A 24,580-nucleotide genomic window follows, 5' to 3' on the forward strand; every position below is an offset into this window, starting at 1 on the left:
AAGTTGAGAGCCCCAAGCTCAGGGAAGGCAGGGTTTTTATTACAGAAGAGGGGAGTTTCAGCTCAGCAGAGGGGAGTTTTAGCTCAGCAGTACATTAATTGGCTGACATTGAACAAAGTTATCTTGTCTTAACCCGGTTGGTCTATCTATGCATGTAAGATGTGATCTTTGCCACTCAGCCCACATACCTTAGGACATGGTGCTTTCCTGATATGTACTGGTTACCTGCCTACTTGCTAAGTGGCTGTTGCTATGGGATGAGCAAGATTAGGACATTTACAGTTAAACTTGGCCTTGGTGCCTTGTTGATAACCTAGGCCTGGCTGGTTCAGAAGCATTCTGAAGTCTGTCATGGCGTCAGTTTGGTCTTTCAACTTGAGATTTCCATGTCTCTCAATCCAATCTCTTTCTTTCTTTCTTTCTTTTTTTCAAAGATTTATTTATTTGTACATACAGAACTGGGGTACAGGCCAGAGGCTCAGGGGTGACTAGAGGTTTCACCAGAGACAGCGGGGAGCAGAACAGGCAGATCGATGAAGTACACTGCTGAGGGGAGCAGCGGGCACGTCAGGAGAGGTCTGCCACGCCATGTGGATCACCTCCGGGGCAGGCGGGAATCCAACTCAAGCGGAAGTGGATTTAGCTTCTCAGTGCTGTGCTTTAACCGGCTGCGCCACCAGGGAGGGCCTCAATCCAATCTCTTTCGTATACATTTTGAGAATTTCACTTTCAAATAATGTTAAGGAGACGTTCTTTAAAAAAAAAAAAAAACTTTAATAATTATCAAAGACAAACATCCTAGGTTAAGTAGGGCTCCTATTTCTTTCTATCCTTCTCCCACCAACCTCCAAATACCAGAAATGGCTGAAATTCAAATTTGCTTTACCTGTCACTGATAGGCATGTGGCAGAGGGAAACTGTCTGGTACTCTGCTATGTACCTAACTATTTTACAGGTGACTGGGTGAGGCACAACCACTGATGAGCCTCAAATAAATGGTAAATTATAATGTGATAGTTAAGTAAGAGGGAAAGGTTAAAAATCATAACACATAAAGAAATTTTTTGACTTTGATTACTGAAGACTTCAAACATATATTAAACAACTGAGAGTAGTAAAATGAATGCCATCCAGCCCATTAGTCAATGGCAAAAATTACCAAGTCAATTTTTTTATCTGTTCTTCAAATATAAAGTACGTTGAGAAGCAAGTTCCATATTTCATATAATTTGATCTATAAATTCTTCATCCTATAACCTTAGAGTACATTTAAGTTTTTTTATTTCCATATGGGTATAAAATAGTATAGTGAATTTTGAGGGGGAACTGATACGGAGATTATAAGCTGTACCTGGATTCTTGAGATAATAAATGCTCATTGTTTAAGCCAGCAGTCAGTTTCCCAGAGGACAAATCTGGCTAATCATCTGCTCTTGTAAATAAACTTTTACTGGAACACAAACAGCTATTCCTATTCACTTATACACACTAATGCATACAAAACAGGATTTAGGCCTGAAAAAGCCTAAAATACTTATTAAATTTGGCTCTTTACAGAAAGTTTGTCAATTCTATTTTTTTTTAATATTCAAAAGCACAGGTTTATTATATAAAAAGGGAGAGTATAGGACACTTACACAGATACAAATTTGCAGAAAAAAGGCCTCAAAAGGGACAGATTTGTTACAGGAAAGGCCTGCATAGTGATAGGCAGGAGGCCTTGTGAGGAGGGCTGCCTCTTGCTTTGCAAAGGGAAAAGGTTGGTGAAGAGAAACATGTACATAGTCACACGTGGGCAGAAGTTCTGCTGCCAAGGTTTGTCAATTCTTGCAGTTAAATTTTGGGGTAACTTACTATTCAGTCATAGATAACTAATATACTGTGCTACAACCGTGTTTTGGCCACTCCTCTAGCAATACTGTACATTCTAATTTCTGTATATTTGGTTATTATTTTTACCATATAATAGATTCAATGCTAGTAGATAATGAATGTTTTAATTAATTAACTTAGCCGCCCCATTTCACTAGCACATAGTAGGATCTTAATGAACATAAAGTATTAATTTATGCTCAGTCATGAATTACATACCTTAGGGTAAATGGAAGTTATCAGATTCACCACCCCCTTACCACAATTAGCATCTATGATCAACACCTGTGGTCTTACTAAACTAGTGCCTGATGACGGCACCTGAAGTGTGTGGTGTGCGCATGCGTGAGTGGGCAGGCGCCTCCCCACAGAGAGCCTAAGCAAGTACCAGGAGCAGAGGCAGAGAGCAATAGAGACCATTAGAGGCCTCCAGAGAGAGTGAAGATTTGCCAGGGCTAGGAGGCCTGCCAGCTACTGCTCCCTGAGCCCCTATCCTGCCCTTTACCTGGTAGTTTCACTACAAATGGTGTAGAAAACATTAAAAACCTGAAAAAAGCCACAGAGGGCTCCAGGATTCTCCTTTGCCTCTTCTGTGCCTGGTTGTTGGCACTAAACACACTAATGCAGAAAACTCATAATCTTACATTATATAATTTAAATAAAGTCTGACGAAACAACAGTTTGTCATGGTTTAGTAGTTAATATTTGAATAGCTAGTTTCTGGTTGAATCCATTTTAAATGTATTTGCTGACTGCCACATGAAAAGTTGATTCCAAATACAGGAAACTTTTTTATCTTTTAAACTCAATATAATTTCTTAAAATTTGTTTTAAATACTTGTAACATCAATTTTTCTCTGATATTTCTAAGATAATGGCTATTAGTTTTTACTATGAATCAAAAGTTTTCTAGCATCTGGGAGTTTACTGAAATTTTCCAAAACACTAGAATTTCAGCTTTGTCCCAACAAATTCTATTAGAACAATTAAAGATGGCAGTGGCTACTAGCAAACATAATTAACAAAAAAAAATCTAGACGCAACGATTGATTGTAACACCCCAGTTTGGTTCCTTTCACACTGTTTGCCATGGCAGGAGGACATATTTTAGCGAATATAAAAACCTGGATATAAAAGTTTGAATATATTCATTTTGAAACATAAATTTTTAGCTTTTTTAACCTATATATTATCTAGCAAGTATCTCTCAAGAAGCAGCACAGAAACTGTTTTGTTTTATTTCAACTTTATTCCACCAGCATGCTAGTAGTTAACTTTTATTTTTCATGAATAATAATTCCTACTGACTTTATAAGTTAGTAGGAAAATGCAAATTAAAACCGCAATGAGATACTGATACAAAATGTTGAAAGCCGCAATTTCTTTTCTTTTCTTTTTTTTTTAAACCATACTAAGTGTTGGTGAGGAGATGAAGAAAACAGAATTCTTAGATACTGCAGGTGGGAATGCAAAACAGTATTGAAAACTTCTGAAAAGTAAAGTATACCTACCAACCAACCCAGTCACTTCACCCAAGAAAATTGAAAGCATATGTCTATACATTGGTTGATATATTAATCAAATTGGACATTAAAAATATACTTTATTGAGGTTTATTAGTTTAACCTCAAATAAACCTTTTTTTTTTTTAAACAAAACAAAACTGCACATTGGAATGATCTTCAGTCTTTCTACACTGCAGTAGGAACAGGCCATTGTTACAGATTGACTTATACCCCCTAAAAAGGTATGGGCTGATACCCTACTTCAGTGCCTATGAGTATGATCTTATTTGCAGTTACAATTAAGAGACATGTTAAGGTGAGATCATACTCAGATGGAGCAGCCCTTAATCCAAGAGACTAGTGTGCTTAAAAAAAGAGAGAAGAAACCGAAATAAGACACACAAAGGGAGAGGATGGCCATGTGATGGAAGAGTCACATTGGGGTGATGATATATCATGACAAGCCAAACACAAAGCACAGTCAGCAACCACCCGGGAGGTCCAGGAGGCAAGAAGGATTCTCCCCTTCAGGCTTCAGAGGTAGCATGGCTCTGGCAACACATTTATTTCTGACTTGTGGTCTCCAGACTCTGAGATTGAAAGATTTTTCATTTGAAGTCACCAAATTAGTGAACTATATTAAAGATGATCTAGGAAACTGACACAATCACTAAAAGACTCAAAGAGTTTTATATTTAAATGAGACATAATCACTTCTAGAGGAGATTTTCCATTAAAAGAATATAACAAACGTTTGTTTTAATAATAGAATGGCTACTGGGCTGCACAAATAAACAACAAGTGGTTCTATTTCTAAGACAGATACACATACACTTGTAGATACATAATAAAGCTGCTTCATTTTAATAGTATCTATCCAAAGTAATGTAGGTAAAGTCCACATTTAAGTCAACTGCTACTTTTTTGTTTTTATAAGCAATTTATAACAGATATGTTAAGATTTTTTATTTCTTTAAACCAACTTTATCAATTATAATGATTAAAATCTTAGTAACTAATTGGCTTTCTTAGGTCATTCAGAAAATTTTATGTGCACTGACAACTTATAAACATTCTGTGAAAGCTGAGGTTCATTACTAAAGCCTCTGAGCAATGTAGAAAAATATAAAAGGAACCCTTACCTAAAGACTTTTCACTTGTTTCTTTAATTTTTAAGCATTAACTCTGCGACTTTTTAATTTCAGCATATACTACCCTCAACTATACAGAAACCATTTAAGTGACAAAAAACATATTTCCCTTCAGAAAATCAACTTCCCAAGCTACTGAAAAAGAAATACAAAATGATGATGACCTATATTTTGGTAAATACAGTCCTCTTGGAGGCATCAGTGTGTTCTGTATTTAAAGCATCCATTAACAAAGACTAGAAAAGTAATCAAAGTAAAAGGGATTTAAAAATAAGAGGTATCTGGAAATCACTTTAGTTTCTCATCCCTTTATTCATTCAGTGAGTTACAGATAATGACTAGTAACAACCTGCTAGGCAATGGGGTAGATAATGGAAATGCAAAAAGAGGTGAGGCCTGTGGTCTTGAACAATCCTCTTTACAATCCTCTTTATTAATGGGGGTAGGAGGATGAAAGGGGTGTGCCTGTATAATCAATTATAATAGTATGTGGATTATACATTTAAATTTTTAAAAATTAGATTTAATGGGCATATAACATTGTATAAGTTTGAGTTGCACAAATGTTCTAATAGTTTATATTTGCAGTAAGATTACAATAGTGTCATTGAATACTTATTTATGTCACATAATTTCTACTTTGTGTTGACAACAGTTAAGATCTAATCTCTTAGCACCTCTGAAGCCCTTACTACAATATTATAGACTATAATCACTACTTTGTACGTTAGTGCTCCAGCACTTATCACTACTAGTTTTCGTTTGTGTCCTCAAGTGCCCAATTCCCCAATTGCCCTCAGCGCCTGATAAATGCCATTCTGTTGTTTTCACAAGTTCACTTACTTTTTTAGATTTCATACATAACTAATACAGTATATGTCTTTGATTTACTTCACATGGCATAACAGTTTCAAGAATCACCTATTTTGTCACAAATGGTAGAATTTCCTTTTTCTCATTACTGAATATTCCACTGCATATATATATAACACACACACATGCATTTATGTGAGGGCTATTAGCTTATCAGTGTTGCTTTCTAAAAGGTTACCACGTATTGTGCTTGCTCACATTAGAAAACATGGCTACCTTTCAGGAAGCAATAACAGCAAACTGATAACTCTCTTACCAAAAAAGAAGACATATTTTCTATGTATTATGAGATATGATGATTGCTAATAAGATTAAGCATGTTTTCACTGGATCACTAAATAATGAGAACAGATAAAAATGGCAAAGCTGCCATTTTTATCCTCCTTAGTTATCTAGTCAACTACATTTCTAACACTAACACAAAAAACATTGTTTAGCCAAAAGAGGCAAAAAAAAAGAATCAGCAAATTGCAAAACAGGTACGGAAGGAAATGGACATGCTAGAATGACCTACTCCAATCTCAAATGAACTCAGAGCACTGACTTGTTTGAGTCAAGGACAGCAAACTAACATTACAATGATCAACTCTTACAGCCTTAGATTCTTCTTCCTTCCTTACAAGATAAAGTCATACACACACACACACACACACACACACACACACATGCACGCACACAAAGTTTTAACTGCAGCACTTATTGATTGAGTCTACAGGCCTCGATCAATGGCAATCTATTATTCAGGAACTTGTGATCTGAGTGCTGTTCTAGTCTCAAACCGCGTCAAGGACATTCCCAATACTTCAGTGATTATATACTGTATCTAGAAAGATACAAATTCGCAAGGCTTCTTAACTAAACAGGATTTAAAGGCTACTTTTCTTGGCACTTCCTTCTAGTTCTGGTTATCCATATATGTCACGAAAAGGGCAGCAAAGGAACATATTACTGCACTAAGTCAGCTTCACAGAGATACAAATCTCTAAGTACATTTTCTTGTCCACATTATTTCAACAGACTGACACAGCCCTGATTTTATCCAGGCACAATAAATCTAACTAGGAAGAGGAGTGGGGAGGGCAGATATGTAGTTAAAGGAACAATAGAGGAGATCTAAGTGTTCTTTACCTTAGCACATGACTGGAAACTAGTGACCAGGTCAGCCAGTAAACACTTTTGCTGGCACACAGGTCTGTGTCACAACTCAACTCTGCCACTGTAGCAACAAACCACCATAGACGACATGCACAAATAAATATAACTTATTTGTGGAGGTTGATGTCATGAAATGTGTGTGTGTTGCAAAAAAATGAAAAAATGTATATATAAAAATGAAAAAATTAAAAAGTCATCTTAAGTTCATAGGTTAGATAGTGCCTAATAGTCATAGTTCACCAACTCTGCATTATTAAACTATGTAACTATGTTTTGGATCAAGCTAGCAAAGACTTGAATTTTGAAGTGTCCTCAATTGGTTTATATTTGAGGCAGAGCAAAAGTGACTGCAGAGTTTTTGGAGGATGGAGTGAGGTAGGTGTAAAGTTTAGTTTTGTTTTTCAATAAGTTTCCTTAAGAAATACTGGGTATGAAATAATTTAAGAGAATCAATAGTTACAGACCAAATACATATACCCTAGATATTAATTAGGGGTATCAAAATTTCAGGGAAGAACAGGTGAATGCTCTGAAATGGTGTGAGAGTCCAGCCAACTGGACTCAGAAAGTGTAAGCTACTTCACACTAAGGAGTTTACCACCAAAGTTGAAAGTCATACCGGTTCTATCCAGGTTCTGAGGAGGTAGACATAAAAACTGTATGTGAATAGTCTTTACGTATAAGGGTCCTTGTGTATACATAAATACACACACTTTATCCAAATCCTTAACATTTAGCACATAAGGGAAAATAATTTTCAATTATTTTTTAAGCATTCTACATTCTGGCCAAAATTAAGGACATATTCTAGGACTCAAGATAGGTAATAAAGGCCCTCAGGACACTCTTTATTAGAAGTGACAAATAATATTTAAGATAACTTGGTGTAACATAATCCTCAAAAACAGTGAATAATGTTACACTGTACAATGTACAATGTACTAATCTTCTATTTTAAACAATTTCAAGTTTGAGATCATAACCGTTTTCATGTCTATTAAGTGCTCTTAGAACAACTGTATTTTGTTTGGGGATAGTCTTTTAATTAAACTTAAAAGAAAACTATTTTAGACAGTGAGTAGAACCCATTTTTGTATCTGATAGTTTTCTGCTAGAGTCCACAAACACTCCCAAAATACACTCCACATACATGTAAGTAAGAAGGAATGAGGACAGGAATGGATCTTGTGCAATACTTGAGACAGTATTTAAGATATTTGATAGTATGAGTGTTTAAAGTTGAGTAACTACTCCTAAGAAGAACATCTGTTGGCCAAAACCTAAGTGTTCCCTGAGGGGAAGAACTGTGTCTGGTTCATCACTGTATCTTCAGTTAGCATACAGTATGCTCTCAATAAAAAGTAGTTAAGTAATCAAGAGGGCATTACTATTACAGCACTATTCATAAGATAATAACAATGCATTCTACCTCCCAAGTTGGTGGTGAGACTTTTGAGATAATAATAAAGGATGCTCAGTAACAACAGTTATTTTTATCCTCATTTAAAGAGGAACAAATTGAGGTTCAACAAGATTATATAACCCGTCTAACTGAGTGGTACTGAAGTAGGTATGCTTACCTCCCCTGATTCCTACTAGCTAAGAAACTTGATCTAATACTAAAAATTTTTCTATTTTCTATTTCTAAATAGAAAACTAGAGAAAAGAAAAATCCTGCCTCCAAATTAATAAAGTTCAAAGAAAAAAACTCCTAAAAGAAAGAAAATGGCCATTCACTCTGAATTAGGGGACAGAAATGACAGAAATATATGCTGCTCCTTTTATCACCAGGGAACTAGCTCACCAAATGGTTGGAAAAGTATTTCCTCTTAACGCAATGGAAAAAATCAGTACTTCTTAAAAATTTCATTTTGTCCTGTAATTTAAACAAGACAAAAGGAAAAAATCCAGTTGCTTGAAAGGCCATAATAACTATATAAATGTTCCCTAAGCATATAGGGAACTTCACTGGTATCTGAAAATACACAAAAGATGGTTAGTCTCAAATGTCATTTTACATATCTTGATCTTAATTAATCTTTAAAAAGAAATTCCTTAGGTGTCCCAAATCTGAAATTAAAATTTTTTGCTCACTAGATTATACAACTAAATGTCAATTTCAGAGATCCATCCAAAGCTAATATATTTTAAATTTACCTGAGACAGCTTATATATCATTCTAATAATGTTAGTATAGTAACAATCCTTTAATATTATTCTTTTCATAAGATATTAAATCAATAGTATTCAAATAAATTTTTCCTCCAAAAGTACAATTCTTGAAATAGAGCTGGCTATAAGACCAAAAAAAAAAAAAAAATTTAACAGGAGTTTTAAAAAGCTTTCCTTGTCTTTTTCCCCAAATTTAAAGAAAAGAACTTAAATTCTAAAAATGAATTCAGAAGAAGAGCAACAAAGCACAATGTATAAATATCCTTTCTACAACCTTACTGGAATATTCAAACACCAAAGAGCCCATAAACAAATTGAAGTACTGTGCTGTAAGTATTACAAAAAGGAAGTCTTTTCACTCAGTTTTCTGTCAGCACTGAAACTGAAACTTCATCTCAGAAACAGAAAATCTCAATATTTCACAGTTAACATAGTATTGTAACATACAGATGAAAGTTGCAAGGAACTTTTCAGAGACTAAATTTTTTTTCAATAGTTATCACAAGGACTACAATTGTATTACTTCAGGCAAATTAAATTTGAAAAAAAAAAAAACACACACACACACACACACAAAAAACCCCTAACCTTTTTAGTTAAATGTCTCCAGATTGTTTGGTCTTTCTTTCATCAGTTACATTTAATAGTTTCACTGCATTCCTTCCTGAAACTATTTCAATAACAAAGAATATTCTGAGAACACCACCCAACCCCCAACCTAAACAACACTATCTATAATCATCAACCAAATATGACAGAACAATTCCTCACACACACAAGTAAGCCAAAACAATTTAACTTTATAAACTATGGAGAAAAGAGAAGGGAATCAATTGTTCCCAGTTTTAAATATTACTCTGGTGATTATATAAATTAAAAATATATAACATAATAGGGTTGAGGGAGGAGCTAAAACATCTCACAGCTTTTTTTTTTTCCTTAAGAAATGGGAAAAAGAGTTCTTTCTACTTTTGTATAGTGAGAGTGAAACACAATCCAGGGGTGGTGCTCAATCTTCTATTACAGACTAGAATTTTCCTAGTAGAATCTTGTTAACACGTTTTCCCCAATATTGCATCCACTTAGCCAGGAATCTCCTGCAAACTTGAGGAGGCTTGACCTTTAGCCAGCCGAGACTTTGCACTCACCTTAGCTCTTCTTCTGGTAACCCATTTAGTCTCAAACTATCAGGACGATCTCGTCTTCTCCTGTAGAGGCCTGAATGTGAAAGCTCTTTAAGCTGTAATTCAGTCATACTTCTCCCTATACGTCAGCTGCTGACAATTTATGCTGAGCAATGTGGCTTCCAGGGCTGGGGAAGACAGTGTCCCTTGCTGCGGGGCCTGGGCACACACACCTGACCAGAGTCAGAACACCCACGCAGGCAGGCACTAAAGCACAGCTTCCTGTTTCTCTGGGTACACACCCTTTTCAGCAAAGCCTGGCCTGCCTTATCGCTGGGCCTTCCACCTTGGAGGGGGAGTCAGTGACCTGCATTGCTCACATGTTTACTAACACACAAAATGTAACTGTTATGAATAATCGTATTAATGCCTTTAAAAACCTTTCCAGCATTATTCTGAATTGAGCTAAAAAGGTCCAGTAAGGTAATGACCAAAGAAGAGTCCTACTTTATTTGCCAGAAAATCCATTAATACTTCACAATCAGCTGTCAATTTAAAGAAATGCCTGGTCATCATGAGTTCTTTTGGATAACTTCCTTTAAAAAAAAAAAGCGGGGGGGGGGGGCTGGCAGAAATCTAAAAGGAAGCAGTTCAATTCTTCCCTCTCACCACTCTACTCTAAATCCTCCTTAGAAAGGAAATGACTTATTTTCCCCATTAACTATCAACTCAAAAATTCGTAACTGAAAGGAAGATGATTTTCTGATTCAATAACCATTCATCTTGAATAATCTTGTCATGAAATGTGCCCCTCCTTTGTTCAATATTGTTGCACCTATGAAGCATATCTGATCTACTGACAAAGTAAGGAAGGAGGTTTTGGTTTTTGGGTGTGGCTGAACGTAGGGATGTGGGTGAGTGTTTGCAGGAGTGAGGTTGGAGATTGTAGATAACATGATAGATAATGTGGAGCCAGTCCTCTAACAAACAGTGATACGTATGATAGTGTGATTGCAGGTGAACCCCCAACCTGATTCAATGCCACTCAATACACACTGCCACATCACAAATATAGGCTACACAACTGGTCAGTTTTCAGCAAATAGTATGACTTCATGAATCCAGAAATTTCTCTTTGGGTAATTTGCATTAGAGACTTACCCAACTAGAATACCCTCAACCATAAGAGCACAGAAAAATGGGCATGAAACTTTTTTATAGCAAAGATAAGAAATACATTCACCTGTCTATAAGAATCTGTATTATAAATTCAAAAATTAAAGTACCCTTCAAGAAAAGGGGGATGTGATTCTCACTGTTAGGAAAGGTACATGCAGCCCTCTTGACTAGCTACTGCAAACTAGGGGCAGAGCTGAGCGGCCAGATGAAGCTGTATAACATGGACACAGGTGGGTCTGGGGGCTCTTGCTTCCTTCCTCTGGCTTTTTACCCTGGTACTGTTGAAAGGGAGAAAGACATGGGGATGGAAATCCTCAAACCTTATACAAAATGCATATAAACTGACGATATCAGCCATTTTCTTGATGTGCTATCTTTCTGCCAGCTTTCAGGGCACTGCCTAAAGCCCCTCTTGCTGTTCCCTGCCAGAAGTTGTGTTAGATTTGTGCAAATTTTTGGGCCTCAGTCGTCCCACTTCAGGCTGCCTGGCTGCCTAGGTACCCATGAAGCAATGGGTAACTCTGAAAGTTTTGTTAGGAAGCTATTGTTAGGAATATCATCTTTTCTCTAAGCACACAAATTCTATTTAGGCTCTGTCACACTAAGAGTCTGTTTGCTTTGTCTTGATGTAGTGGGTGGCTGGACTCTTAGCACACCTTCCAGCTTGGGGTTCTTGGATACCCCTCAGTAACATTAATACTTCACTCAAGTCACACAGCTGCTAGCACCTTATCAGGGCTATTACTAGCACCCTTGTTCTACAGTTCCAATGGAAAAAGACAACTTTTTCATAGCTGCAATAAAAATATAATGTACACTTTTAAAAATGCAAGGAAAATACTAATTTTGTTGCTATACTGCATTGAATTAGTAATGAAGTATGAAGAAAATCAGATGACAGATGTCTCTTTTTCTGGAAAGATACAGGAAAAACAGGTAATACTGGGTGCTTCAGGGAGACTTGGGGATGGGGCAAAAGAAAGCTTTCCTTTCACATACACTATGTACTTTCTGAACTTTGAACATCCTGCCTATTCAAAAACAAAAAGAAAAATGAAGATTTATATGCATTTTATGTAACGTTTGAAGATTACAGTGAGATCTTAAGCAGCAAAGTTGCCTTTCTAGTTATTTAAGCAAACAGAATTAGTATTTCTCAAGTGTCTCATTTTCACGAAGATGTGAAAAATAAATGAAATGCTGCACACTGACAAAGAAAAAGAGGGTGACAAATACTTAAGGTTAACAAGATAGGAAACATCCAACTATGTAGGATGAATCTCTCTACTCGATGAGTCTAAAGTTACAAGAATGTGAACAGAAAAAATTCACCACACTATATATAACAAGCTAACATTTCTTGTTCTCTTACTTTAAAATGGCTATTGTGACAAATGTGAATTTCAGTAAATCAATGTTGACATTTTAATGTGACAAAAATTTATAATATGACCATCTTCCATCCCACTTCTACTACACTACAGTTGGCCTGTGAAATCATAACTTTATATTTACTTCTGTCCAACCTGTTGGGTTCTCTTTGAATCGGTCCTTTTCTAATTATGTATAACATAGATATTTTCTGAATCTTGGTATTCTCTCTGTAGCTGATAATTTCTTAAGTTCAAGATCTTAAATACAAAGTTCTATGGAGCATCACAGAAGGTCTTTATTCTGCCAGACTAACATCTAGCCTGTAATTAGCTCTAACTAGTAGTTTTCCATCTCTTGGAGGGTCTTACTTACACTTTTGTAATGTGGCGAAAAGTTAATGACTCTCAAAAAAATGCACTGAGCAGTTTTAAGGTTATTGTTAGACTCCTTCAGAAGCCAGCAGACAAACTTTACCTTAAGCCTTCCAAATGGCATTATCTCCTCTTTGCTGAAAGCCTCTAATACATGGTGCCCTGCGATGGGCTAGACACAACAATTTCAGAATTCTTTTAGTCTCTCCTTAATTTTTCTCAGCCTCCTTACTGAGCTTTCTGCCACAGATCTTACCCTCTCCTAATCTTCTATCAAATTTCAAAGTACTCTTCTAAAATCTAAGTTGATCACTTACAAATCCTGTTGAAAAGCCTTTCTTCAATGGCACCAGCTGAACCTGCTATCCGATCTTCACTTTCCTGAACTCCAGGGGCTCCCAAGACAGACTTCACTGCTGATCGTCTGGTATTTCCACATACAGCTTCCTAAGACTGGAAGAAGGGTCCCTAACAGGACAAGACTTGTCATTCCACCAGGACTTGCAGCAATGTTGACTGCCTGTGAGATTTTCTGTGTCTTCTGGCCCATAATCCCTTTCTGTGTGTTCTCAGAACCATCTGTGCTTACTTCTCACATCACACTCAGCCTCCTGAAAGGTGTTTTCTTACTCACTTCTTTCTTTGGAATAACAGTTCTCTGAGGCCATCATTTTATTTAGTTTACCACTGTATCTATATTGTCAGGTGCATGGTAGACATCTGCAGTTATTAATAAATAATTAATAAATAATCTGTGGTTTAGCTGCTCAATTGTTTTTGAAAACCTACTCACTTTACAATGGCATATTTGAGATTTAGACTCAGCCATATTTGAGACTTAGCCTCAGTGTTAAAGCTTTTTTTGGGGGGGGGGGGGGGGGAGGCATTTAACACTGTTATCTAAATGAGATTTTCTTTTAAAGGCATATCTATTCTGCTTTTGGAAAAATTTACTTTCTTAGTGAGACCTTAAAAAATTCAAAAGCTTTTCATATTTGTACTGCTGAACAGTAAATATATACACTTTCCTTTTGGGATTAGACAGGATATAAAATTAATTTAGATTTTTTTTTTTAAAGATTTATTTATTTATTCATATAGAGCTGGGGTACAGGCCAGAGATGCGGAGGGTGAGAGAATTCACCAGAGACAGAGTGGGGAGCAGAACAGGCAGATAGACGAATTACACTGCTGAGGGGAGCAGCGGGCGGGTCAGGAGAGGTCTGCCACACCATATGGTCTCCTCCGGGGCAGGCGGGAATCAAACTCATGCGGAAGTGGCTTTAGCTTCTCAGTGCAGTGCTTTAACCCGCTGCGCCACCAGGGAGGGCCTTTAGATTTTTATCTATATCTGTCATCATCCAGTTTTCAGCACACTTGCTCAAAATACCCCTCGCCAGTTGCTGAAAAGTAAAGAAACCTAATTAAACATTAAACCCTTAAAATTCATCATTAGTGTTAATTAAATGATCCGTTCTTTCTTTTATATAGTCAGCTATAAGTTGGCTTCCATGGCAGAGTTAATTTAGCCTCAGGGCTAAATTAGGTTTAATATCCTGCAAACTGGCAGGCAATGGTAAATTTCCAAATCATTAGTTGGGTGGCATAGGTAGGAAATTAAAATTTGGAGATTAAAATTTGTCCTGAATAATCATTTACAGGAGAAAGCAAATACTATAAAACAAAGATACCTTTCCTCACTATTTACAACACAGTCATATTCCAAAGTTTATTTTCCAGATGTGTCATCTCCCTAAATGCAGACTTCTCACTCATGTTCCAGGTAATCAATATGAAGAACACCAATTTGAAGACAAAACTACTGCAGAAGAATTTAAACTGTAAAATACCACATTTGGCAACTTGTTGTGGTTGGTGTATAATCACAGAAGTCATTTACCTACTACAGTCATCTATTTGTTCATTTGAAAGAGTGTGTCCATTTCATGTACTCTGAATAGGTTCCCTTCCAGCTTAAAATGACTTGATTTTTTGAAGAACCGGAATAGTGTGATGTGCCAGCATTGACTAGAACCACCCACATGGCACACTTCACCTCTTTAATTATGGACTTAGTAAGAAATTCTACTCCTGGATAACACAGTTATACATGGTGAGGATTTATACATCCAGCCATTCAGCAAACATTTCTGAAGGTTAACTACACAGGCCTTGTAGTATAGAGGCAGATAAAGTGAGTCTCTAACAGTGCTTAGGTATTACTTCCCTCTTTACTTTTTGTGGCAGAAAGAACAGCTCTGAGAGTAAGAGCTACATAGGAAATAAAACACTGCAAAAATGAAACTATCCTAGCTCCAACATACCTATTGCTAAGTGAAAGAATCCTTCTTCATGGAGGATCACTGAGGTCACAAGGAAGGAAAAAGGAAATGGATGTTTGCAGGAGGACTGAACTTTTGCTCTACAAGGGTAAATTACAATGTATGTCATTTGATATAGCAAATACTTTTTGAAAACTGCTATAAAACTAAAACTTTTATATAGAATAATTTTTAATTCTTTAGATGAAACAGATTTTAAAAGGGAGTGTTTTCACAAATGAGTCTGTGAATCCAGATTTTCATGTAATTTGGCTTAAAATATTTCTACATTGCTTTTTATATAACACTAGTATAAGCAAGTTTCTTAGAACATCTATATCTACTAAGTATATTTCTAAACTAAACATTCATTTAAAAAAATTCAATAGGGGCCCTCCCTGGTGTCGCAGCGGGTTAAAGCACAGCACTAAGAAGCTAAAGCCACTTCCGCATGAGTTCAATCCCCGTCTGCCCAGGAGATGACCACATGGCGCGGCAGACCTCTCCTGACCCGCCCGCTGCTCCCCTCAGCAGTGCACTTCGTCTGTCTGCCTGTTCTGCTCTCTGCTCTTGTCTCTGGTGAATCCTATCACCCTCCGCATCTCTGGCCTGTACCCCAGTTCTGTGTGAATAAATAAATTAAAAAAAAATTCAATAGGAAGTATCTGCAACTGAAAGGAGAAAATAAAGAGCTATTTCACATTCTAAGCTAGGCAGAGTCACATGTCAGTAACACTGATCTTCTGAGGACCCAGAAAAACAGACATCCTTCCTGCACTGGGAGGTAAAAGATGTATCCTAAATAATTAACCACAATTTCTACCCCACACCCGCAGGGGTGTTTCATGATTATAGTTAGTAAGGTCAACACATCAACTTCCATTTCAGAACTATTTCCACCAGTTTATCAAAATCTTCCCTAGTTACTGTGTAAAGTCTAATTTTATTTGTGCAAATTCTAACATTAATGACAACATTTTCAAAAAAGTTTGTTGCCTCAGTGCTGATATTAAGTATTATCCCTCACTTATTGTTATGAGTATGGTCTCCCCCAAAACAGTCAGATAGGTTTTCCTCATTATGCACAAGTCGGCCTCCTGTCATCTAGGTATGGGAAGTAGAAGGCAACAGAGGGCCCCCTGAGCCTCAGGAGGTCTATGACCATTACTTTTTTTTTAAATTTTATAAATTTTTTACATAATTCTTCATTTTTATACAATGCATGCCTCATCATCACAGGTGTGGTCCCCATGAAATTCCCACCACCAGTTCAACAGTGCATCAGCACCATTGTCCGTTGTGATCTCACAAACACTTGCTTTGATAGTGCTCTCTCTATCTGAGAATCTTACCTTTTATCCTCAGAGTAAGGATGAGGCAATACCCTCCTTGTCTGTCACAAACTCCCTCTCATTGTCCTTAAAGCCTCAGGTCCCTAAATATAGATTAAATCTCTCCAATTCATTCCACTTTTCTTCCGAATGCACAAACACTGTAAATTATCCATATGTATATTATTAAATTGAGTTTTCCTTTGCTAAGCCATCTGATGCTATTTTGGGAACTCATTCAGTCTGAGAAGAACCCAGAGGGGTCATAGATTCCTTTGTTCCCTGATATTGGCATTTTTTTCTCCCCAATGCAGACAAAAGTTTAACTGAATGATAAGAATAGTATTTAAAAATTAAAAGGTTCTAAAGGCATCACTATTTTAATAACTACAATATGTTTTGTATTGTTTGAGGGAGACTAATGAAGACTGACCATGACAATGTAGACAATTTTTTTTTGTATGAGAAAGTTTTAATGATACAAAAGAAGACTATAGCACACTATACACTGGAAAGACTACTACATATGTACACATATGTGTCTGCATACACACCACGGATGAGACTATGCCAAATCCTGACTGGCAGAATTTGAGAAGATGTGAAATAAGTCTTTATATTACCTATATTTTCTATGTAGTTCTATAATAATAAATATAATGCTTACATAAAAGGAGAAGAAAAAATTAAAATTAAATCCATCTTCCAAAGGCTTTGCAATCTACTTAGATGATGACATCTCATGAAGTGTGTGACTGAGGGTCATGTCACTGGAACAATGGGATTCCAGCGTGCAGACCGTCCAGGTCAGGATCATAGCTCTCAGATAGGTAAAAAAACAATGGAAGTCATGTGTAGTGTCTGCCGTTGCCCATATGTATGATGCAGGAGCAGCTGAAGCTCTCATGAGGAAGAGGAAGGGCATGGAGACAGACAACATTACAATAGGCCTGCAGGGAGGTGCATTAATGGAGTACAGATGAGAGCACTGTGCACCCCTCCCCACTAAACGCCTGCTCACACATGATAGACTCTGCTCTAAGCAGTAGAGACCCAGGGTTCTCATGGAACTTTTAGTCTAGCACTAACCGTATCATCATAGACACACACATATTGAAAAAAATAGGTCAAGTAATAGAAGAACAAACTGCTATGGGGCATGGCTGAGGGGAGGGTTGGGATGTGAAAAGAGTTCAAACTGACAGGCAGTGGCATGTTTCAAAGGGCCTTTGTGTTTTGTTGCTTGCAACTGAGGTCGTCATAGGGAAGGAACAAGGAAATAAGATGTTCACAGGAGGACAGCATTTTTGCTTCAGACAATGTACCTGATATAACAAACATGTCTTTTGAAAACTGTATATGAACTTTATAAATCAATGTTAACATGTTTGTCTTGATACATATATATATGTATATATATATTTTTTCTATTCTAAGAGAGAACCACATAAATGGGATTAAATTTTTATACAAAGATTCCTCTTTAAGGAGAGTAAATAGCAATACAAGCTCACAAAAACAAGAAAGAACTCAAAAAATCTAATCTCCAATTTCAAAGAATTAGAAAAAGATCCACAAAAATACCTGTAGAAGAAATAATAAAAATCAAAAACAAATAAATGAAATAGAAATTATAAAAATAATCCAAAAGATCAATGAAACCAAAAGTTGGTTCTTTGAAAAAATAAACAAAATAGACAAATCACGAGGCAGGCTCACAAAGCAAACAAAAAATGGGAGAAAACACCAACAGGATTACCAATAAAGGAGGAGAAATTACAAAAGACTCAGAAGAAATCCAAAACTAGATTATAACGAACACTTACATTTATTTTATTTTTAAAATAATATAACAGTTTATTTTTACATCATTTGTGTCTTTTTCTATCTCAGTTGTAATCCTCGTGGGCTTTCCATCACCAAATCACCCGTATGCCATCACCATAGTCCAACGCGTTCCTCTCCCCCCCTTCTGTTTTTTGATCCCATTCCTCACTACACCCCATAAAATGTCTCTGGTGTACAACTGTTCATTATTATTATTTTCTTGCCTGGTCCATTATACTCCTGCTATGAGTGAAACCCATCTGGTATTTTTCCTTTTCTTTCTGGTTTATCTCATGTATGATCTTTTCCAGCTCCATCCATGTTGTTGCAAAAGGCATGTGTTTATTTTTTTTTGGTTGCTGAGTAATATTCCAGTGTATAAGTACCACATCTTTTTAATCCACTCATCTACTTTTGGCCCTTTGGGTTGTTTCCATGTCTTTCCAATTGTAAATAAAGCAGTAATAAACATGGGGATGCAGTTATCTTTTTGAATCAGTTTTTTTGTGTCTTTTGGGTAGGTACCTAGGAGTGGGATTGCTGGATCAGAGGGAAAGTAGATTTGTAGCAGTTTGAGGAAATCTCCAGTTTTCCATAGTGGTTGTACTAGTTTGCATTCTCACAAGCAGTGCAAGAGAGTTCCTTTTTCTTCACATCCTCGCCAACATTTGTTGTTGCTAGTTGTTTTAAGATGCGCCATTCTCACTCATGTGAGGTGATATCTCACTGTGGTTTTAATTTGCATCTCCCAATTACAAGTGATGTTGGATGCTTTATCATATTTGTTGGCCATCTGCATTTCATCTTTGGAGAAGTGTCTTTTCAGCTCTTCTGTCCATTTTTTGACGGGGTTGTTTACTTTTGTTGAGTTTCATTATGAACACTTACATTTAAACAAGTTCAACAATCTAGAAGAGATGGACAAATTCCTAGGATGCTATAACTACCCAAAGCTAGAGAAAGAAGAACTAAACAAGCCAATTACAAGCAGTGAACTTGAAACAGTAATAAAAGCACTCTCCCCATACCCGCCCCCCAAAAAAACCCAGGACCAGACAGCTTTCACAAATTAATTCTACCAAATGTTCAGAAAGAAATTAGTGCCTATCCTACACAAACTCAATTCAAAAAATTGAGGAATAAGGAATACTATGAAATATTTACTATGAAGCCAACATTACACTAAGGCCAAAACCAAAGACAACACAAAAAAAGAAAACACCAGGCCAATCTCCCTAATGAACACTGTTGCAAAAATCTTCAATAAATTCCTCAGCAACAGAATCCAACAAATGCATCAAAAGGATAACACACTACAACCAAGAGGGATTTATCCAGGGTGCACAAAGATGGTTCAACATGTGAAAATAAATTAATTTAATCCAACACATCAACAAAAAGAAAAATAAAAACACTATGATTATATCAATAGATGCAGAGAAAGCATTTGACCAAGTTCAACATCCATTTATGATGAAGGCCCTTAAAATTCTTGAAACAGAAGAATATGCCTTTATATGATAAAAGCCATATACAACAAAACCCACAATCAGTATTATTCTCATTGGTGAAAAGCTAAAAGCCTTTCCTTTAAGATCAGGAAAAAGACAAGAATGTCTACTCTTGCCCCTGCTCTTCAACAAAATACTGGAAGTCCTAGCTAAAGCTATAAGATAGGAAAAAGACATACAAGGAATCCAAATGGGGAAAGAAGAAGTAACACTATCACTATTTGCAGATGATATGACACTATACATAGAGAGTCCTAAAATTTCCTCAGAAAAACTAATCAGAATAATCAACCAGTTTAGTAAAATAGCAGGAAACAAAATACCGCCTTTCTCTATACAAACAATTTGAAAAAGAAATCAAGAAAACCATCCCTTTTATAATTGAAAAAAACAAAATAAGTAAAATACTTGAAACTAAACCTAACAAAGGAAGTAAAGGACCTATGCAAAGAAAATTATAAAACACTGTTAAAAGAAACAGAAGAATATACAAAGAAATCAAGACATTCCCCACTCATGGATTAGAATAATTAATATTATTGAAATGACCATCTTACCAAAAGCAATTTACAGGCTGAATGCTATTCCAATAAAAATCTCAATGACATTCTTCAAAGATATAGAACATATACTGATGCAGTACATAAAAAAAAACACAAAAAAATCATTAATAGCCAAAGCTATCCTGACTAAAACACAGGAGAATGGAGGTATCACACTTCCAAATTTCAAACAATATTACAAAGCCCTAATAATTAAAACAGTATGGTGATAGAACCAAATAGCCCAGAAATAAAACTGCACATATATGGACAACTAATCTTAAGAAAGCAGGAAAGAATATGCAATGGGAAAAGGACAATTTATTCAATAAATGGTACTGGGAAAAGTGGACCACCACATAAAAAAGAACAAAATTAGACCACTACTTTATATCATGTATAAAAATCAAATCAAAATGGATAAAAAATGTGGACATTAAGACCTGAAACCATAAAATACATAAAGAAAATATAGGTAAAACACTACAAGACATAAATTTCAGTAACATCTTTAAAGATTCATTCCACAAAGCAAAGAAAGTGAAGGAAAAGATAAACAGCTGGGATTACATCAAATTAAAAAGCTTCTGTACATTAAAAGAGACATTAACCAAAACAAAGAGACACCCTATTGATTGGGAGAAAAATTTTGCACTTCACACAACTGATAGGGAAGGGATTGATCACAAAGATGTACAACTCAAGAATAACAAAGTAAATAATCCATTCAAAAAATGGGCAATAGAACTCAAGACACTTCTCCAAAGATGAAATGCAAATGACCAATAGACCTAAGAAAAAATGTTCAACATCTCTCATAATCAGGGAAATGCAAATCACAATCACAGTGAGATACCACTTTACACCAGTAAGAATGGCACATGTTAAAAAAACTAACAATGGACCCTCCCTCGTGGCACAATGGGTTAGGATGCAACAGTGCAAGCTAGCCATAGCCGCTGCAGTGAGAGTTCGATCCCCAGCCCTGGAGGTGATCCACATGGCATGGCAGACCTCTCCTGACCCGCCTGCCGCTCCCCTCAGTGTCCTTCGCCTATCTGCCTGTTCTGTTTTCCACTCTGACTCTGGTGAACTCTCTCACTGCCCCTGCACCTCTGGCCTGTACCCCAGTTCTGTATAAATAAATAAATAAATCTTTAAAAAAAAAAAAAACTAATAACAACATTATGTTGGTGACAATGAGGCAAAAACAGAACTCTCCTGCACTGCTCAAGAAAATGCAAACCAGTCCAACCACTATGGTAAACTGTTTCTTCAGATTACTAAAAATGAAGCTGCCATGTGGCTCAGCAATTCCACTCCTAGGAATCCACCCAAAGGAAACAAAAATGTTAATTCAAAAGGATACCTGCACCTCTGTTTACTACAACACTATTTACAATAGATAAAACTTGGAAACAAGTCCAGAAAGAGATGACATGATCAAGAAGATGTAGTATATAAATACAATGGAATACTATTCGGCAATGAAAAAGATAATCTAATGACATTCACATAAACATGGCTGGAGTTAGACGGGAATATGCTCAGTGAAATAAGTCCAAAAGAAAAGATAAATATCAGATGGTTTCACTTATAGGAGGAATATCAGGAAACCAAATAAGGGATTGGGGAAAAAAATAACAAAAACAAAATAACATAACTAAACCAAAAAAAATCAGACAACCATAAATCAGAGACATTCTGCAGGGGGAGGAAGGAGGGAAAGTTTACAAAACAAGGGCAGCAAAAGCACGAGGAACTAAGGTGATGGCAAATGGTGAACTGGTGGTGGGTGGAAATTTTATAGGGACTACATTTTATGTAAAACATACACAAATAAAGAAATTAAATAGAAAAATAAAAAAATAGAAAAGCTTCTTACAGAAAACAAAAAAACAAAGATGCCTCTATACTGCTGCATCTGGAGATGGATTTAAGGGACTAGTAGAAATGAGGATGCAGCTAAGACCCTGTGAGGCAGTAAAGGGAGTGGTGAAATAAAAACAGAAAGGAGAACTGGTAAGTGAGGTATTTACACAGTGAAATAGGGATGTGGTGTGGAGGCAGACCAGACACAGATGGGCAGGAAAAGGAAGCAGTAATCATCCAGTTGTTAACATCCTTCCTGACATTCTTTCATTGATACAGAAAGAAATCAGATATGATAAAGCAGTATGTTGTTTTAATTTTCACTAGTGATTTAAATATGTCACCCCAAAATTTATCTTTGACTAATGGTTTCATGGAAGGGATTCTAGTGCCTGGGTAAAAGTTGCTTTTGAAAGACATTTATCTTTATATATATATATATATATATATATATATATATATATTTATCTATTTATTTATTTATTTTACATTATTGTTCATTTTTGTACAATGTACACTTGTATGCTTTCTCAATTTAGGCATATTACCTATAAAATTCCATAATTTACCTGTGAACCATCACCGTAGCCCTTTGTGCTCCTCTCCTTTATTTTGGCTCCCCTTCCTCCCCCTCCCTTGCAAAATGTCTCTAATTTATTGTTGCCTGCTATTTTTTTTTTATTATACCCCCCCCCCCGGATCCCTTACTTAGTTCCCTATATTCCTATAAGTTAAAACATTTCTGGCTTATATCACTGATCAGTTTCTTCTAGCTCCATCCATGTTGCTGCAAATGGCATGAGTTTATCTTTTTTTCATTGCTGATTTGTATATATATATATATACTACCTCTTGACTAGTCATCAATTTGTGGGCATTTAGGTTGTTTCCATATCTTACCTATTGTAAATAGTGCTGCAATAAACATAAGGGTGCAGATATCCTTTTGAATTAGTGTTTGTGTCCTACTCCCTAGGAGTGTAATTGTGGGTCATATGGTAGCTCCATTTTCAGTAGTCTGAGCAACCTATACACAGCTTCATTATTACTAAGTCCAAAGTCTACTGGCTATATAACACTGTAATTATTATTAACAACAGCTGAGGTTTCAGTGCCTGCAAAGCATTTTGCATGTACTATTTCATTTACTAGTCACCTGAATTTTATAAAGCTTGTATCATTATTATTCCCATTTTGTGTAAGAGGGAACTAAGTACATAAGGAGTTAAATGTCTTTACCATACAATACAACTAATAAGGAAAAAACCTGTGTCTCTAAACCCAGGTCTGTTTGACTCCTAAGTTTCCTTTCTAAGCACTAAATCTCTGGGCCCCAAAACATTTTATCCAAGATCACTAAAAGGTCCATCCTGAAATGGAATTGTTTATTGTTAAAAGAAGAAATAAGCCTAAAGCGGGACAAGCCCTACCAAGTCTAGTTACTACTTGTAGTTTCAGTTTCTTCCCAAGTGGAATTTTTTTTTTAAAAGATTTTATTTATTTATTGATACAGAACTGGGGTACAGGCCAGAGGTACAGGAGCAGTGAGAGGATTCACCAGAGACAGAGCCTGGAGAACAGGCTGACTGATGACGTACACTGCTGAGAGGAGCAGCAGTCGGGTCAGGGGAGGTCTGCTGCGCCGTGGGTCACCTCCAGGACAGGCGGGGATCAAACTCATGTGGAAGTGGCTTTAGCTTCTTAGTGCTGTGCTTTCAACCATTGTGCCACCAAGGAGGGCCCACAGAGCGGAATTTTAAAGCTAGTCAATGTGGAATTTCCTGGTCAATACTAGTGAGGTCATCTCATTACTTCCCACCACCCATTCCACTTCCTATACCCTTGCTTTGCCATAAATCATCTTTCCTTTCTTTTGCTAATAATCTCGTCTGTATTATCTTTGACTATAAAAACTTGACATTTTTTACACCTCCTGGAGGTGTTTTTCTACTTGCTACTTGAATAAAACCAACTAGATTTTCAAATTTATTCTGATGAATTTTGCTTTTTAAAAAAATTTTAATATAACAGTTTATTTTTACATCATTTTTTTTTCATCTCAATTGTAAACCCCGTGGGTTTCCCATCACTAAGTCACCCATGTGCCATCACCACAGTCCAACGCACTTCCCTCCCCCCACTGTTTTTGATCCCATTCCCCACTCCACCCCCACAAAATGTCTCTGGTACATGGCTGTTCATTATTATTATTATTTTCTCTCCTGGTCCATTATACTCCTGCTATGAGTGAAACCATAGCAGGAGCTCTAACCATATTGCTGCAAAAGGCATGTATGTCTTTTTTTTTGGTTGCTGAGTAATATTCCATTGTGTATATGTACCACATCTTTTTAATCCACTCATCTACTTTTGGCCCTTTGGGCTGCTTCCATGTCTTTC

The 24,580-nt window shown here is 36.4% G+C and overlaps 1 protein-coding gene across 2 annotated transcripts in view; it reads right to left on the minus strand.

Moving 5' to 3' along the window:
• The window catches only part of LIMS1 (LIM and senescent cell antigen-like domains 1), a 162,367-nt gene that overhangs the window by 62,548 nt on the left and 75,239 nt on the right, over positions 1-24,580 (minus strand). The window contains exon 1 of one of the 2 annotated variants that reach the window (XM_004691390.2): positions 9,877-10,011. The exons of the other annotated variant lie outside the window; for it this stretch is intronic. Within the exon in view, the coding sequence (XP_004691447.1) occupies positions 9,877-9,983 (107 nt within the window). The 5' untranslated portion in view covers positions 9,984-10,011. Of the gene's footprint in view, positions 1-9,876; positions 10,012-24,580 lie in introns of those variants that run through there. 2 annotated transcript variants of the gene reach the window in all.

Source organism: Condylura cristata, unplaced genomic scaffold (genome assembly GCF_000260355.1).
Source record: "Condylura cristata isolate star-nosed mole 26May11 unplaced genomic scaffold, ConCri1.0 scaffold00031, whole genome shotgun sequence".
Classification (NCBI taxonomy): Eukaryota; Metazoa; Chordata; class Mammalia; order Eulipotyphla; family Talpidae; genus Condylura; species Condylura cristata.